Here is a 17,493-nt window from a genome sequence, read left to right as displayed (position 1 = left end):
TCCCACAGGACATAATCATTTATCATGGTAACAGTGGTGATAGCACTAACTTTGGAAACCAACGAGCATGCAACTTGAATGTAAAATTTTCAAAAAGAAGTTTATTCACGTCCATGAAGTTTGTATCTTTATTAAATGAAGTTAATCCTGCCACAACTTAATAACATGGGCTGTCAAGATTTTTGCTTTATACCTGTATTATTTCACAAGAGTTTTGAATTTCAGCTTCCTGAACTGTCCAGACAAGCAAAAATAAACATACTCTTAAAAGTTACTCATGATTGCTCGCAAAGACAAGCAAACAAAAACCCAACACATTCACATAAAACACGCCTTTCTAATACCAGGATATGCAAGATCATGTCTAACAACTGCGTGTTCTGGTACTGGGTTTATTGCATTTGTAAGGCACTTACGGTAGCTGAAGACATGTTAAAGGGAGCTGATGTAACCATATATACACAAGACCACTTAACAGAGACACCACCTCCAAATCACAGATGACAGCGCCTAACATCAAGTTTGATTTTGAAATTACTGTATATTCATGTAACTCTAAGATTTGTCTTCATTTACTGTTTCTTAGCAGACATAGTTGAACAATTTTCAGAATGATGTCTCCTTTCCACAACTGTGGTAGCTCACAAATATTAAAAAGAAGAAAGCTGAATACTATGCTTCAGAAGAACACAGTAAGGTATTTCATAAATTTCCAGAGAAGGGAATCTCTTCAAAACCATCCACGTAAAGAAAGAATCACACCATGTGCCCGAGAGCATTGTCCAAATGCTTCTTGAACTCTGTCAGGCTTGGTGCTGTGACCACTGCCCTTGGGAGCCTGTTCCAGTGCTTAAACACCCTCTGGGTGAAGAACCTTTTTCTAATATCCAACCTAAACCTCCCGTGACACAGCTTCAGGCCATTCCCTTGGGTCCTGTCATTGGTCACCACAGAGAAAAAGATCAGTGTCTGCCCCCTCCCTTTCCCCTCACGAGGAAACTTGACTGTGATGAGGTGTCCCCTCAGTCTCCTCCAGGCTGAACAGACCAAGTGACCTCAGCCACTCCTTATATGGCTTCTCCTCCAGGCCCTTCACCATCCTTTTTTCCCTCCGTTGGGCACTCTCTAATAGCTTCATGTCTTTCTTATATTGCAGTGCCCAAAAACTCACACAGCACTCAAGGTGAGGCTGCACTGGCAGAGTAGAGTGGGCAGAGTAGAGCAGCAGTGTCTCACTGTAATGATGACACTGCTTTTCCACCTCTCCTTTTTTCTTTCCAGTAGAAACACAGCAGCACTGTTTTCACAGCTTGCTCTCCCCTTTCAGCAACGGTCTTTTCCCCTTTCTTCAGCTTCCTTTCCCTTTCTACACAGCTAAGAGTTTTCACTCCCATCTTCAATGGCCATACAGCTCTCCTTGCAAATACATACAGCTCTCATATTCCTCCCAATCAGTGTTTTCACTTGAATTCATGTAACACTCTCCTTTATTTCCACTTGCCCTCCATGCACTTCTGTTACATCTTCTTGTGTATCGCAAACTCTCATCCTTGTGTTTCTGACAATTTGCCTCCTTTCACTATCTCCTGCCAAAATTAATCCAAATAAAGTGTACATAAATGTGTAACACTGGAAGATCTTCTGTTATGTACAGCCACACTATATTCTTGTGTGAAACCTAAGTTACTTGAGTAGCAAATTCTTGTTACTTTCTACAGGTTTCCAGTACCATCATGAAAGATGCTCATTAAACATGATATATATAGTATATTATAGTATACATAGTATACTGCTATAGTTTAAATCGAAAGAATGCCACAGGAAGTAACAAGCCAATGTCTTTTCCACCTTTTGCAGCCAAAAATTTAGTTTTTTCATTACTCAAATCTTTTAAACAACTCACATTTGTTCTAAGTGAGCTCATCTTGTATATTTAACAGAAGAATCAGGTATACTCAATACCCACCACACAGTAATGCCAGCACTTTGAAATACTCCACTGTAGACTGAGCACAGCCTGTAAAGCTTTTCTGGAGGTTGAAAATGCAGATGCAGATGATCCTATTAACATTGCCACTGGGAAATAAGTATTACACACTGCAGATGACTCACAGCCTCAAGCATTCCAATCAGATCTAGGTTTGCCTCTGCATTAGGGAATCTAATCAATCTGGAGACCCTGCAAACTACAACCTTCAGCTATTCCAGATTCAATCATACCTTAAGGTCATCACACTCCATATCTTCTCTAGGCTTACTCCACTGTTTCAGGTATTCCACATATTTTCTTTTTTCCTCACGCAGCTTCTCTCTTTCCTGAAAAAAAAGTCAAAATTGTGTATAAAATATCGTTACATAGCCCCATTGCAATTTCTAAAACTGCACCACTTACTATTCAATCACACTGAAAAGTAAAACATTACATTTCATTAGAATGGAGTGATCTATTAATTTTTATTTTGTATAAAATGATACTGGCAAAAATATTTAAATGTGGTGATACTTTGTTGGACTAGTTGTTGCTTTTGTTGGGGGGGGTGTTTTGGGTTTTGTTTTCTTTTTAATGGAAGTGGCTGAAGAAAAATATCAAAAATTAGATGGCATTTATGAAAGTTGCCTCAGGAGGACCATCAAAATAAGATAGTGAATGTGGCTGTGGTAAAATATAGTAGAATATGTAATTTCTTCATATTCAATTGACAAAAAGTTATTTAGCCATTTACATCCAAAGAGAATGCACACAGAAACCCCCAAGCATCAGATATGCTGTCAGTCTGATGCAGTAGAGATTCTTCAAAATGAAGACAACCATCAAATCAAATAGTTTTATGCATTATTAGCAAAAAAAAACCCAAACCCACCATATTACTTCAGAAATAAATTCAAATTCAAAATGAACTTTTGGTAAACTAAAATTATAGAGAATGTTATCCAGAAATACAAACCCATAATCAAATCTTGTAATTGCCTATTCTTTTGAAGTGCACTTCTAGGAATTGAAAATGATTAATGGAAAATAACTCGAAACAGCGACTAAGAAACAAGGAAATTAGAAAGCCATTATATTGCTCCTATATGAAACACATATACTTCAAATGCATTACTTTTTCCTTTTCTATTTTGAGTCTCTCTTTCTCTTCTTTCTTTTTCATCCTTTCTTCTTCCACAATTTTCTTTAATTCTTCTCTCTTCTTTTCCTTATCTTCTTTCTCCTTTTTCCTAGCTTCTATAGCATTTGCCTTCTCTTGTTTTAGTTTAGCTTTTTCAAAAGCTATAAAGGAAAAAAACAAACCTAAGTTATTTTTTCTTTTGTAAAATATTAGTTTTAACTGATAAACAGACTGATCTTTTTATAATTACCATATGAAAAAGATATTGTTATGAAGACTGAATTATTTCCACACCAACCAGATATTCAAACACTTGAAAGTTCTTTACAGAAAGTTCTTTACAGTTTCAAGCCTAAGAATTAGACATGTTTTACAAGGTTGTCAACATGGTAATAAAGTTAAATATATCTGCTTTTATGAGTCTAAAGAAGGTTATTACTTGTTTACTGGTTTCTATCAATTGACATATAAAGATGAGAACTCATTCCAACATATAATTACAGCAACATATTTAGTAATGACTGATTAATAAAAGCATGTCAGAACCAGGTGTGGCACACAACCGTGAAGTATCTGTGATAGTAAAAACCTTTAAATAAGTGATCTTTAAGTATTTAGTTATTACTGAATTACTGCAGTCAATACATTTGAAACCTATATAGTATTTCTGTGTTTTGTTCAGATTTTACTTCAGTTACACAGTTTAAGCTGAACTTTAAATGATTATAAATGCTGCTGCCTGAAGAAATGCAGATCTCTTTGTAGTCATCTGTAGAATAACAACAGGACACAAATTTCCACTTTCTGTGGACAGACAATGCCTGTCAGCCCACACACAGGCTAACAAATAAAAGGGGGTCTTACTGTTTTAATTGAATAAACAGGAAAGCTAGAATTGTAAGTGAATGAAATGAAAAATGTTCCTCGCTCTTACCAAGTGGATCGTAGTAAAAAGAAAGATTTTTATTGTATTTTCCTATAATATTCAGAAAATGGGCTAGGTTCCTTCTACAGAGAGCTACTGCACATACCAGCAATGTCTCTACCCAGCAAACAAATGCAGTGAAGCTGATCCCCAGGGTCTTCAACATACTGAGAAGGTTCATTTTTCACGGTACTTGGTATTTTGCTACCTTTTCACATTGTGAAAATGCGTCTTAACTAGACTTCTAGAAGCTATAGTTTCTGTCCACACAAGAGAGGAAGCAGCTTTGATGCTGATCAGCTGTCATCTCATTCTATGCTGTCATTCCTAGCACATGAACAATACTTGTTGTGCAAAAATGTGAACAACTCTAATTTAATGGAAAACATGAAATTCTCATGTCCCCGTCTCCTATAAAGGAAAGACCTAAAGCAGCATCAGAAAACTTTGCAGTTATTTAAGCAGATGTTGGACTAGGTAATTTCTAAATGTCCTTGCCATCTTAAAAAATTCTATGTTCAAATAAATGAGAGGTTGGAACCAGAAGTTCACTAAAATATTTCCATAGATTAAAGCCTTTCCTTAGGAAGGACATGAGTGCTTACAATCCAGAAGAATATCTCCTTTTCTGAGCTTTGTCTCCTCAAGAAGGCATACCAGTTTATCTAGTTAAACAAAAGGCATATGGGTCCCCTTCCTTCATTTGAAATCAAATTTAAATTGATCAGAAACAGGCCAAAACTAAGCCAAAATAATTCAATCAGTCCAAACTAAAAATCTCTGAAGCAATTTGTGCTCTTTTACATCAGAAAAATTCAGAATCCATTTCAGTTCTTTTAAATTTTGAGATTGTTGAATGAGGAAAATGCATAAATGGAAAAACTAACTGATTTGTGTTACACATTCAAGCATTGATATACTTTCAGCTTGCAAAATTTACACATGACTTCACCATCCAAGCTTCTACAAAAAATTATTCAGCTCTTCATTTATCTGAGAGAGAAATCAACACAGTTGGACCACAAGCTTCCTACCATTTCCCCAGCTACGTCAAAAAATCAGGAGACAACCATCCTAACCACTGAAAGGAGCACTTGGCCATAGTGGTGTGGCAGTACACTCCTATTACATTTTCCCTTTGAAAGACGCAACACCAAAAATACTATAATTATGGCCTGCTCTCAAACCTGCAAAAACTGGTTCTACTGGTCATATGACTAAACTTCAACTTACCTATGGCCTGCACATCATCTTTTTGCTTCTGGAACCTTGCCCTTTCCCTTGATACTTTACTTTTGTTTCCTGGGGTGTTTTTAGCTGTAATGTTGTCCTCCTGATAGAGAATTTGGAGGTAGAAAGGGAAAAAAAAGAACATATTAACTAAAGAGAAATGACCAGCAAAAGATATTCCAAATTTTTCAACTGTTCTCTAGAACACAATGAAGTTGTACAGTACCTAAGATTCTCAGTGTTTAAATACAGGCAAGTGACATACCTGAATCCGAGGGCAAGTGACATAATTGTATCCAAGAGTTCAAATTAAAGCTTTTTAGCAAATTATTTATTCATCCCAGAATGGACAAGTACCCTGTGTGTCATCACAACACACTGAAAAACTAGTTTCTTGATGGGATCCCAGAAATAATGATAAAAATAAGAAGATAACATATCAAGTATGATCCCTTTTACCAGCTTAACTATAAAGCAATTACTTTAAGAGCAATTGTGGAATGTATCCCAATTGCCCTCAAAATAAAAAAAGCACAATGTCAACCTTGCATTTCAAATGATCTGAAAATTCAGACAAATAGAAGACTTAACAGACTACACTGATGTGTCTTCATCTGGGATTAGAGATGTTATTACTCACAAGACTTGCAGATGCCCTCTTTGGAGGTCGCCCTCGCCGTCTGCTTGCAGGACTGAAGACAAATGTGGGTGGTTCATCAGGAAAGAAATAGGAGAAGTTTCGTTCTGCTAGATTATATTTTTCAATTGATGTTGACTTAGTAAAAAAAATGAAAATAGATATTAATTGTGAAATTCTTACCTCTCTATAAATATAAGCTAATTAATCAATCATTAATTCACAAAAGAAGACAATAAAAGTAACCATATCCATAACTGGTTAACTGAGGATAAGAAATAAAGCTCTGAAATAGTGTTAAATGAAGAGTTAATCTACCCAGTGGATAATAATAATAATGTATGCAGCACACATTTGCAACTAGAATTTGGCTTCATTTGGTAAGATGTTATTTCTTTACATGCCTTTTAGCAAACACAGCTGGACAATGTCTTCCTAGCAAGTTACTGAAGTGTGTCAAGAATACATTCTGACAGATAAAAGCAGAAACATAACTTACTGAAGAATTACATAATTCTCTATTACACAGTACTTATTTCTGGAGGAAGATTGTTCCAAATTGTCAAAGTTTCTTTTCAAGTCTACTTTCTCAACCTGATGACTTCAGGAAATCTGCCCTTATTGGACAATACAGACGAGGATACAAAGGAGACATTCCAAATAGGACATGTTCATGTAACTGAAAGGCAAGGCAATCAGCACAAGGACAACGCTCCACAGAAAGCCCAAATAAAGACAAGATGACAAATACACATATATAGAAAATAACAATTTTCCTGGGGCTCCAGAAAGCATCACTAATAGATCACTAGTTCTTAATGTGGTACAGTGAGCTGGGTCAACATGATCACTAACAAGTCCAAGGAATGGGGTGGTTTATCCCTTTCAGCTCTATTTTCTTCTATTTCAATTTCTTTAGAAGAGACAGACTCTAGGAGTTACAAACTTATTTAGAAATTAATTGCCTTTGTTATTTTCCACAACTTGCAGAGGCAAGACTCTCACTGACTCTCACCTCACTGAGCCTTCCTGTGCAGAATGAGCATTTACATGGCTGTATAAGAAAATACCAGACATAATAAATAACCCTACTACCTTCTAAAAACAAGAAGATAGCAAAGATTTTGGGGTCAAGGCTGCACCACACAGTGAAAGAGTCCATGGTCTCCTGTGGCACAGCAAGCAAGGCAAAGGAAATTGCTGCCTTGTGGGAAAAGCTGCTCAAATTCTCAGTTATCTGGTGCCCACTAAGAGGTGAACTTTAGTCTGAGTTGCACTAAGTATCACCACATATCCAAGATTACAAAAACATACATACTCAACATCCTAGGCCTTATCAAAAACCCATTCCAGCCACCTAAACTCTGGTACTTGTCTCACTGAAGATCTGGAGACTGAATTCAATCTATCTTAAAGCATTTTCCAGCTAAAAGCATTAGAACAGAATAATATTGGCTTACTGTACCAAAACAGAAACAGTTCGTTTTCATTTGATTTAGAAATACCAGCTGCATACTTTGAAGAATGAAAACAATTAATGTGCTAGACTAAGCAAAAGTATATTATGTTTTAACAAATACAATTTTTCTAGATAACTGCTCTTTTTTATTTTGGGGACTTTTTAAAACCAGTAGCTAAAGAAGGAATTAAGAATTATGCTTCACGTACAGAAAAATTACTATCTTGTTTACAAACAGAAGTTAAGAAACTGCTTTTGAACAAAAAGTTGAAGTATTCACCTTTTGTTTTGGAAAACTGTATTATACTTACAAAAAGCTAAATTCGATGCAGTTTTAAAAAGGAACTCTGAGCAGCTGTACAGGAAAGATACTAAATAGTGTCTATATTCTATCCCATAAATTATTTCTTCTTGCTTACCTTAGCTTTAATTACTCCATCATGTGGTTCACAGTGTTGTTTCAGAAAAAGTTTAAGTCTATCACGAGAAAAGAGATGTTTCCTTCGGCTGTATTAGGAAAGAAAGGTAGTATTATCAACTAACATCTTTAATTAGTGTTTAATCACAGCCAAAAATATGTGCAAGAACACATGTGATAAGCCATATGATTGATCTTTTTCTTATTTTCTTAATTATAAGTAACATCCTTATTATTGTAATTAATAAACATTCTTTGATATCCCAACTGAATTAAAATTTTCTTTATGAATAAAACAGAACTCAAGTAGTACATAAACAGTTGGTTTATGCACCTGCAATTTTTATTTTGAAGATTCTGTTATGTCCTCTTTCATAAACACGTACAAACTCCATAGCTTTTTCATCCATGGTACATCCGCCAAATACTTCTTAAAATTCCTAAATAAAACTCAAGTCTGACTGTTTCAGAAGAGAGGGAGGACAAACAAGCAAACAGGGACAGCAGGAAAGCAACATTCACATCTCTTCAAGTGGGGAGGCAAGCCAAGAAGTGACAAGGTGAATCCACACACTTCTCAGTCAAGCTATGCCACTCCTTTCTACAGGAGAGTGTGAACTCTACTGGCTCCTGGCATTCCAGGGAAGCTGCATTACTTCGTGGGAAGGAAAAAAACTTCACCACACAGGAGTAGTTAATGAAAAAACAAATCCAGATTAGTGATGGAACTAAATGACTTGTAATCACACGAACTGGGGTTTGTTTACAGCATCCAGTTAATATAAAGTTTTGATGCACAATCTACTCTAAACATATATTTTAGCTAAATTCGAGACAAATTTGTTACTTAAGAAGCAAAACCTCTAGACCTATTTTGAAATCAATCTGATAGCCAATGTCTGCTCCAACATTTCAAACCAGCAATGCTGTCAGAGTGCCCACAATGCCAACAGTTCATTCTTATTATAGTTTTTAAACTTTTTTCCCCCTATTCCATCAATCACAACAGTAGCCAAGGTACCAGAAGTCAGAGTGCAAAATGTGGAATATATAAAAATTTTCTTAAGAAAGAACGTTCTTTGATGTTTGATCTTTGTATACCTTCAAGCCTAATCAACAAGAAGGGAAATTTAAGACATGAAAGAGAGAGCTTGGTTGTTAGCTACTATAAGTGATGTCCAGGTGTTAGAAAAATAAATTATTTGTTGGTATAATGCTGTCCCTGGCTCGTTTCCACGAGCTCTGAAGTGTCCTCAGTCAGAAGAAAATGCAGCGTTGGCTGGGTCACCGCAACAACAGTAGAATTGCTTTGTTAAGGTTTAGGGCTGGACATGCTTCAGTGGTCTCAGACCTGGGGGGAGGTTAACAAAGCCTGGGAAGAAGAAAGCCCACTGACAGTGGGCACAAAGAATGCAGAATTCAGGGGTCACAAAGACATCTAGCAGAACTCCCAAGACAAGGAAATATAATATAGTATAATACAACTGAGCAATTGTGCTGAATCAACTCCAACTGGGTAAAAGCTAATTCTGCAGAGGGAGATCTGCGGCCACGGACGCAGCACCACCGACCCAAGAAACCCACTGACTCAAAAGAGAAAGACTGAGCATGCAGACTAAGTACCATAAGATGCAATAATTAATCAATTAATTGGAATCATTAACCAATAGAAAATAGAATACTAATTAGTAAGAGAACTATGTAACTTGTAGCCAATGAACACTGATTCTTTTGCTTGCTGAAATGTGCGTGATTTATGGAATACCACTGATCACCTAGGCTTGTGCACCTCTGAAATAAATAACGAGCATCTCTCTTGGGTGTGTAATTATTGGCTTGTTGCACACTGGGTAACTGATCCAATTTTTGCAGACAACAACAGCAGGTATCATCTGTGCACCAACGAAAGCAGAGACTTGCAAGGACCTGGAACCTGTGTTAATGCTAGCAAAGCTTGGATTCCTTGATACAGAAGGCCTGTAGTACAGTATTTTGTTCCACTGCTTTTAATTAACAGCTCTAACATTGTTTTAAAATGCCATTTTATATCAAAAACATCTCACACAACTCACAGTTATAAAGTACAATTTTAACTTCCACATACTAATTTTTACCTTAGTTGAGATGCTTTAACAACAACAGGTTCATATAGGTGTTTTTTAATAGGTTGGACTTTGTATTTGAACAAAGAAGGATCAATTATGGCTTTCTTCTCCCTAGGAAAAAAAATTTTAAAGTTTACATTCACACTTCATCAGCCTCATATTGTACACATTTAATACATTTATATGCCTACACAATGGACCTCTTGAAAATACCCAGCTTGTAACTTCCACCAGTACCAAAGACCAAAGCTGGCCTATTAACTTGTGCCAACTTTTCTGCTACTATATTTAAATCTGCATCAAAACCAGTTCCTGCAAGGAACAGGAAGAACAATGAGGGATGTTTTCTTAGCAAGGAAATGGGAGATAAGAAGGGAAGGAAGGATGAAGAGAGAGAGACAAGTAACACTCCTATACTTCAAAAAATTGTCTCCTTTGTACTCTCAGAACTCATGATGGCAACAGGAAGACAAGAAAAAGGAGAAAAAGATGATGAGGAAGGAGTCCAAATGACACAAATAAATCAAATGAATAAAAATAGTAGCTCTTGATCTACCAATTGCGTTGCAAAACAAATAAAAAACACCTAAAATATTTTTCCAAAATAACACTAGAAAAAAAACCCAAACCAAACACTTTACCAACAACATAACAGAAAGTAACAGAAACCATAAGGCAACATATCTACACTTCAAAATAAATGCTTACAAGGTTACATGCTTTATTAGCCAAAGTGCACTTCCCTTTTACAGGTATTGCTACAGAGAACTAAATTTTTTCCGCTCCTCATGGGAAGTATTTCTTCAGTTTTAACAGAGCATTAACTGTTTTGTTACACCTCCTCCTAGGTGAATAACACCCAGGTCTGGTGTGCTACCAAAATAATCACTCCTTTACATGAGAGGGGTTTTGCCACAGACAACATACTTTCAAAGGAGTAGTGTATTTATGGACAGACTTCATGAACAGAGCTAAACTAATAAGGCTTTACTTAAATAATGTTGCATTTTGCTATTAAACAACAGAACTAACTTCACCTGAGGTGACAATTTGTAATCATGAGTTGTACTGCTTTATCAGGAAGAATTCAGTCATCATCTTATTTCATCACTAAGTAAAGTACCTAAGCAGACGAACTAGGAGATTTAAAACTATGCATTTCACCATTGTCAGCCCTTCCAGCATTTACAAAATGCTTTCAGGTGGAGTTTGTGACAAAATAAACCAGAACATCACTTGCTGTTCTTTAGCCTTGTGAAAAACATGCACAAGATATTGAGAACTGTACTTTGCAAGGCTGCTGAAAATGAAATTTGCTACAATTCTTGTTTTTCCCCCACTAACTCTGTGAAAGATAAATACAAGAAATGTTAACATTCCAATGTCTAATAAACACATTAATTCATACAAACAAAATGAAAACAATATTCACCATTAGTGTCATTTCAGATGAGAAGAATTTGCAAATTTCTCAAGGAAAATAGTTTATAATGATTAAATTAGCAGCATAGTTAATAATAAATGGACTGACAAAAAAAACAAGACAGACTTGGAAACAGCAACACATCTACTAGACCTACAGGGAAGCGCTGTGATATGCATGCACTGTCTTGCACGATAGTCTCAAGTTTCTGAAGTCTCAAGTTGAGTCAGTCAGACCAAATCGAATTTAAGAAATATAACAGAAAAAAGTCCACCCAGCAAAACACAGATCAACTGTAATCCAGTATATCCACTGGCAAGATTTTAACATCTCTACGTAAGTTTGTTAAAAGAGCCTTCATATTCTGGTCATACCGTGGCTTGGTCTTCCAAGACCATCTTCAGCCTCAAGACAGGAAAGCTAAAGTAATGAAGGCTGTCCCTAGGAATTTCTGGATACTATGGAAGACAAACTTGCACCTCACACACCATTGCATTTCCAGTCCTTTAGTCTAATAAGCTGAAGAATGACCCAAACAGATGATGTTCAGATACAAAATAAAAGGCATCAGAGTACCAATATTAAACCAAAAGTATATCAGTTTGTTTATACATTTTGAACAGATTCTAAGCTTCAATACTGTCTGCAGTCAAATTCAGAGCCCAAAGAATAATCAAATTTTCAACTCTATTGTTAATCTTTACTTCTTCGTTTGAGTAGATCTTTCTCAACTTCAGTGGATCATATATAATAGCCCAAACATAATTTCAAAACACACTACATTTTTTCTGCTTAGTTTCTCAATTTCCAGTTATATCCCAAGTAAATATATTCCTGATATCTTCTTCCAAATTTGTAGTAAAAATTTTGCTTACTCCAGAAGAGGAAGAAAAAGGTCATTCAATTCACATAGAAGCTTTAAAAATTATATAGATTATCTAGCTGCTTTGGCATAAAAATATTCTTAGTTCTGGTTATATTTCATTTTGTAAAGCATTATATAAAACACATTGGAGTTAGAAAGGGTTAGACCCATTTCATAGCAGAGATCCCTTACAAAAAATCTTCACAGCATAGCTCTGACACACAACCAAATACATAGTATTTTGTAATTTAGTAGGTAAAAACTGCAACTGACTCACCCATATTACACTACTTTCTACCGCACTCAAGTGAATGTGGCTAGTACTTGCGTCAAAATCCTGCATTTTTAATAAGGTTATACTGAACCACTGACAGGTAATCATCTCATCAAGCCTTCGATTACTTTGGCATGCTGACCACATGACCTGAACATAAATTTCTTCCTACAGTACTGCTATCCTACATCCTGACAGCACGGTACTAAGGGAGCAGTACCGTAACTTCTGAGACCTTAGAACCATAAAATCATTAAGATTGGAAAAGGCCTCTAGGATCGAGTCCAACTACCAACCCTGTTCATCACTAAACCACATTTTCAAGTGCCACATCCACATGCCCTTCTGAACACTTCCAGGGACAGCGATTTCATGACTTCCCTGGGCAGCCTATTCCAATGTCTGATTTTTAAGTGGAGAAATTTTTTCTAATATCCAATATAAACCTCCCCTGGCACAATTTGAGGCCATTTCCTCTCATCCTGTCACTTGTTACCTGGGAGAAGAGACCAACCACCACCTCACCACACCCTCGTAATCAGGTGGTTGTAGAAAACGGTAAGGTCTCCCCCAAGCATCCTTTCCTCTAGGCTAAGCAAACCCTGCTCCCTCAATCTTGTCCTTCTCAATTGTCCAGGACACCTATCTACACCATCTGGTCTGAGTCTTACCACAGCTACCTCTATCTTACTGTATTAACAGAAGTAGAAAAATTGCACAGAAAAATACTGAGAGAGGATCCGGAGCGCTGTCCTGAAGTGCTAAAATGACTGCTGTCCCACTTTTTCAGAAAGAGGCAGTAGCTTTTCTTCTTCTCTTTGACTAAATTTGGGAATGGAAAAAACTCCCCTGAAGAATGCTAGCTAAATAACACAATCATTTATGGTCTCCTCGTGCCTTACACAGAGGTAACCGGGCAGTAAACTGATCCCCACAGCAAAGCTGCCTCTGCACATCTTTGAAGGTTGCCACTGACAAGAAACTGTCCTGCGCAGTAATAACAACTGCCTATTTGGAATTTCAAATATTTCCTGTAACTTAAATAAAATTTCAGCAACAAAACAGAGCAACCTGAAGACTGTTAAAAACAACACTCTAGGGACAAGACAACACCATTTTGTAACAAAATCCTGACTTTTAACTTTTTGGTGAAGATTTTAAGGTGTCTTTGATCCAAGTACTTTGTCTTTCCTTATAATATAAAGAGGACTAATACCCATCATTATTATTCTTGGATTCAAGTGATGGAGGAATGAGAGAAGAAGAAAGGAAAGGTAAGAATTAAAGATGAAGAAAGATTTTACTGTACTGAAGATATTTGTATAGCTTTAATGACAAATTATGCCCACATTTTGACATATCCAGTTCATAATTTTTTCTCCACATAAAGTTAAAAAACTCATTTGAAGATGGTAAAAGGCCTGGATGGTAAGGTTCCACTGACATTATTTCCAAAAACTGTTCTCTCTTATAACCCAAAATTTGCAGAAACAATTAGCACTTTCCCAAAATTAAACTTTAATTCAAATTGAACATCCAAATTTACTGCCACAAACCAGCTCATAAACCAAAAATATTTTTTTCTAGTATTTCTGATGATGCTTGATGATTCACACTACTCACTGCCCTGGCAAAAGGAATGACATGAATAATTAAGTTGCAGCTGAATTGTATGCATTTGGCAGCAAAAGCCCCTCACCTCCAGGCTGCTGCCGAGTGCTAAAGCCAACACAAGAGTTCAACCTCACCTTTAAAAGTCTAGCAGTTTAAGGTGGGAATACTGCTATTCCATGCGACCACTAACCTATGGTACCAGAGGCTCCCAGGGCACAGTATAAATGTTTTAAGAAATCACAAGATTGCTACCTCCTGCTTTGTAACCCAGGCCTTAAAAAGCAGCCTGTTTTTTGGAGGGAAAGTAAAGAGCATTACAGACTCTTTCTCCCTGTACCATCCCAACTTTTACTGCGGAACACAACAGAAATGGTCAGCGGGAACACTTGTACAGACTACATGGCTATTTCTGCTCCATACAGACAGGAGTAGGGTCACAGAAAGGCTGGGATCTCTCTAATGACATCTATTTTCAGTTAAGATTCTCTAGCCTTACAGATTCTTTAGGAAAAATATTTGCAGATGGCCTATCAATCTGTGCTGGGCTCCCCTCCCCCTCCCTCACAAACACCCTGAGCATCTGCCGTACCATTGTTTAACAGCACTGCAGGTTTGCACAAAGGCTGGGTCTCAAAATCTGGAGATTTGTGTGCAGGCTGAGGCAGAACTGTCCTGCACATATCAACTTGACATTGGTCCCAAGGTGACTAACATCCATACTTTTCACGTGCAAGTCTCTCCATAAACAGCAAAATAATAGTCTCTGAAAGATTAGGGCTGCAAAACAATGTCATTCAGTTCAGTGGGATTTCTTACTGTTATGAGCAATGGTATAAAGAATCTTATCTGCCAGCATACAAAAATTCACAGCAATGCTTTACTTTCAGATAGGTTTTACACATAGCAAATAATACTTTTCAAGTCTGCATATACCCAGAATATATCTAGAAAATAACTGTTATTACACTCTCACATTTGTTATAAACAGACTCACTTAAAACTTCCAGTAAGCACTTTAAAGCCACAAGAGGTTTGCAATTTAACTTGTAGCATAAATGTTAGTTAGATATGTCACAGAACACTGCTTCAAAGTCTGTATATTCTCACAAGAATTCCCTTTCTAACAGAAAGAAAATATTTTCCCTCCCTTCTCTGTACTGTCCAAGTAACTCATCAGCTGGGGAGAACGACAGACTGACTGGGAATGCAAGACTTAAGCCTTACCACCAGCTCTGCATGCATGGAAGTGACAGCACTGTAACAGGACCAATCCTACAGTCAGCTCTGTGCATGCTTGCCTAATTCCAAGAATAACCTCCTTTCAAATGCCACATGCTTTCTGGAATACTGAAAATGCATTTATTTTTTCAAATACATAGGACATCTTCACGGACAACTTAGACACTGCCTTCAAGAGACAGCAAAGAAATTTTAAAATTATTTATCCCATGTTATTTTCTTAATGAAGTGAGTGAGGAGCTCCACCCTAGTTATTCTAGGCATGTCAGGACATGACTTCCTCATGAAGCAACCAACAAGATTAACTTCTGCATCCCTGTGACATCTTGAAATCAGTAACAGTTCATGCAAAGCCTGTACATTGCTAGATTCTAGATTAGGGCCCACTTCAAACCTTCCTCTTTCATCATCATGCCTATGAAGCATAGAAGTCTTTCATCCCATTATACTGCTAGGATAGGCTCAATTACTGGTCAGTAAAGGGATACTCCAAAATAAATACCACGGTTACAGCCAACAGGCTCTCCTATTCAATGTTATTAAGCTACTCCAGCCTATAGAAAGTTCCTCAAGACAGGACACACACAGTTTCAACTGTACCTAAACTCATAATCAAATTCATTAAATACAACGACATATTTATATGGACACATGCACAATGAAGAAAGCTTTGTATGTATTTGGTTTTTTGGACAAATACATGAAGTCTCTGGGAAGGTTTTCAGAGAGTTCCAGTAAAAGTGTGTCCTCCTGTCATAAAGCAATCTCAACTCTTAGCCCCATGATGGAAGTGAAGTGACACCAGACTCCAGAAATGCAGAACATGGCTGCACTTTCTGCTACAGCAGCACAGGTTTTGCAGCACAGAAAACTACCAAGAGATAGTGGAAGAGCTGTGTTTATCTCGCAGCAAAAACACTGTCATTGCAAAGAGATTAACAATGATTATTTGGTAGGTATTCCACTTCTCATAATGCAGAGTTTTCTAGTTCATTAGCATAACTGGCACCTCTGAATGTTCAGCTTGTCAACCTTCAGCTCTCTGAACACTCCCAATCCATACAGATCAAGTAATTTGTTTTGGTCAGACTCTGACACATCTGCTTTAGTCTCATTTCCACCCAGTCTGCATGACATACAGTAAAAGCATCATGTACCCATTTTGTGCAGAGCTATTGTGCGTTTCTGAGTCGTCACTGTCGCTGATGACAATTGTGTCCCCATCAGCACTGCTGGTGTGGCCATTCGCCATTCCATTGTGATGGGTTGGAGCTATGACTTCCAAAACCTTACACTGCAACCTGAAATAAAACACAGACATTTATTAACGTCAAAAGTCTTTCACTAGTACAAGGAGTCTAAAATTGTAGCAGATATTATTTTAAGAATACATATATAACTGAACACTTTACTGTCTAGTAAATAAGTAACTAAGAGCCTTGCACTCAACACTTGGTAAAATATTAATTTCATAAGTACCATGGAGAAATTAATCTGCTTATACAGCTATCAGCTTCACTTCTCAGGAAAACAAATCAAGTTACTTGTGGTTGTGAGGTTTTTTTTCAGTTCTCATTTAAGTAAACTAAAAAGTTAATTTAGTGTGTTGCTTTAAAACTACACAACAAAGCTTCTATGTTATTTTCATAGCAGTCTAAGAAAAGCAAAAGATTGTCAGATCCCAAAGTATTTTTACTTGTACGAGATCATCTTCTACTACTGTCGATGACCTAAATAAACAAGGCTGAAATGATCATTATGCATCTAATCTTAATAATGGCCCATTCATCTGCTGACACATATTAAGGCTCCATCTGGCATACACACAATTGACAAAACAAGCCTATTCCTTTGCCATCCTGAATGCTAGTTATAAAAGGGAGAATTAACTACATATCAAAAAGTATAATTAATCAACACTTCATGCTGGGTAACTGTACTATAGCTGGTTCTTAACCACTAACTTTCGCCCCTTTCTAGAATGCCATGGTTCCTATTCTTTAGCTTAACATCCAAAAGCCTTGTCTGATTCATGAAAATTAACTGCTGTAGTCAATGGACATTGTCACATTCTACCACTAAAAGCTCAAAGCAGGGGGAAAAAGAACACCTAATAATTCTCTTCTCTGAGCACCAAAAACTCCCACTTGAAATACGTAAGATGAAGAACACATGAAGTCCTGGGCTTGAATTA

At 36.9% G+C, this 17,493-nt stretch overlaps 1 protein-coding gene across 2 annotated transcripts in view; it reads right to left on the bottom strand.

Annotated features, from left to right (window-relative positions):
* Nucleotides 1–17,493, bottom strand: part of BAZ1A (bromodomain adjacent to zinc finger domain 1A) — a 63,459-nt gene that overhangs the window by 28,481 nt on the left and 17,485 nt on the right. For both annotated transcript variants that reach the window (XM_032111505.1, XM_032111506.1), the window contains exons 4-10: nt 16,457–16,600; nt 9,894–9,995; nt 7,781–7,868; nt 5,906–6,040; nt 5,269–5,368; nt 3,105–3,271; nt 2,221–2,316 (exon numbers count right to left, since the gene is read on the bottom strand). In XM_032111505.1, coding sequence (XP_031967396.1) covers nt 2,221–2,316; nt 3,105–3,271; nt 5,269–5,368; nt 5,906–6,040; nt 7,781–7,868; nt 9,894–9,995; nt 16,457–16,600 — 832 coding nt within the window. The remainder of the gene's footprint in view (nt 1–2,220; nt 2,317–3,104; nt 3,272–5,268; nt 5,369–5,905; nt 6,041–7,780; nt 7,869–9,893; nt 9,996–16,456; nt 16,601–17,493) is intronic.

This window comes from Corvus moneduloides, chromosome 6 (genome assembly GCF_009650955.1).
Source record: "Corvus moneduloides isolate bCorMon1 chromosome 6, bCorMon1.pri, whole genome shotgun sequence".
Lineage (NCBI taxonomy): Eukaryota > Metazoa > Chordata > Aves > Passeriformes > Corvidae > Corvus > Corvus moneduloides.
Note: the sequence above shows the minus strand (reverse complement) of the source record. Positions and strands in the feature narration are given on the sequence as shown.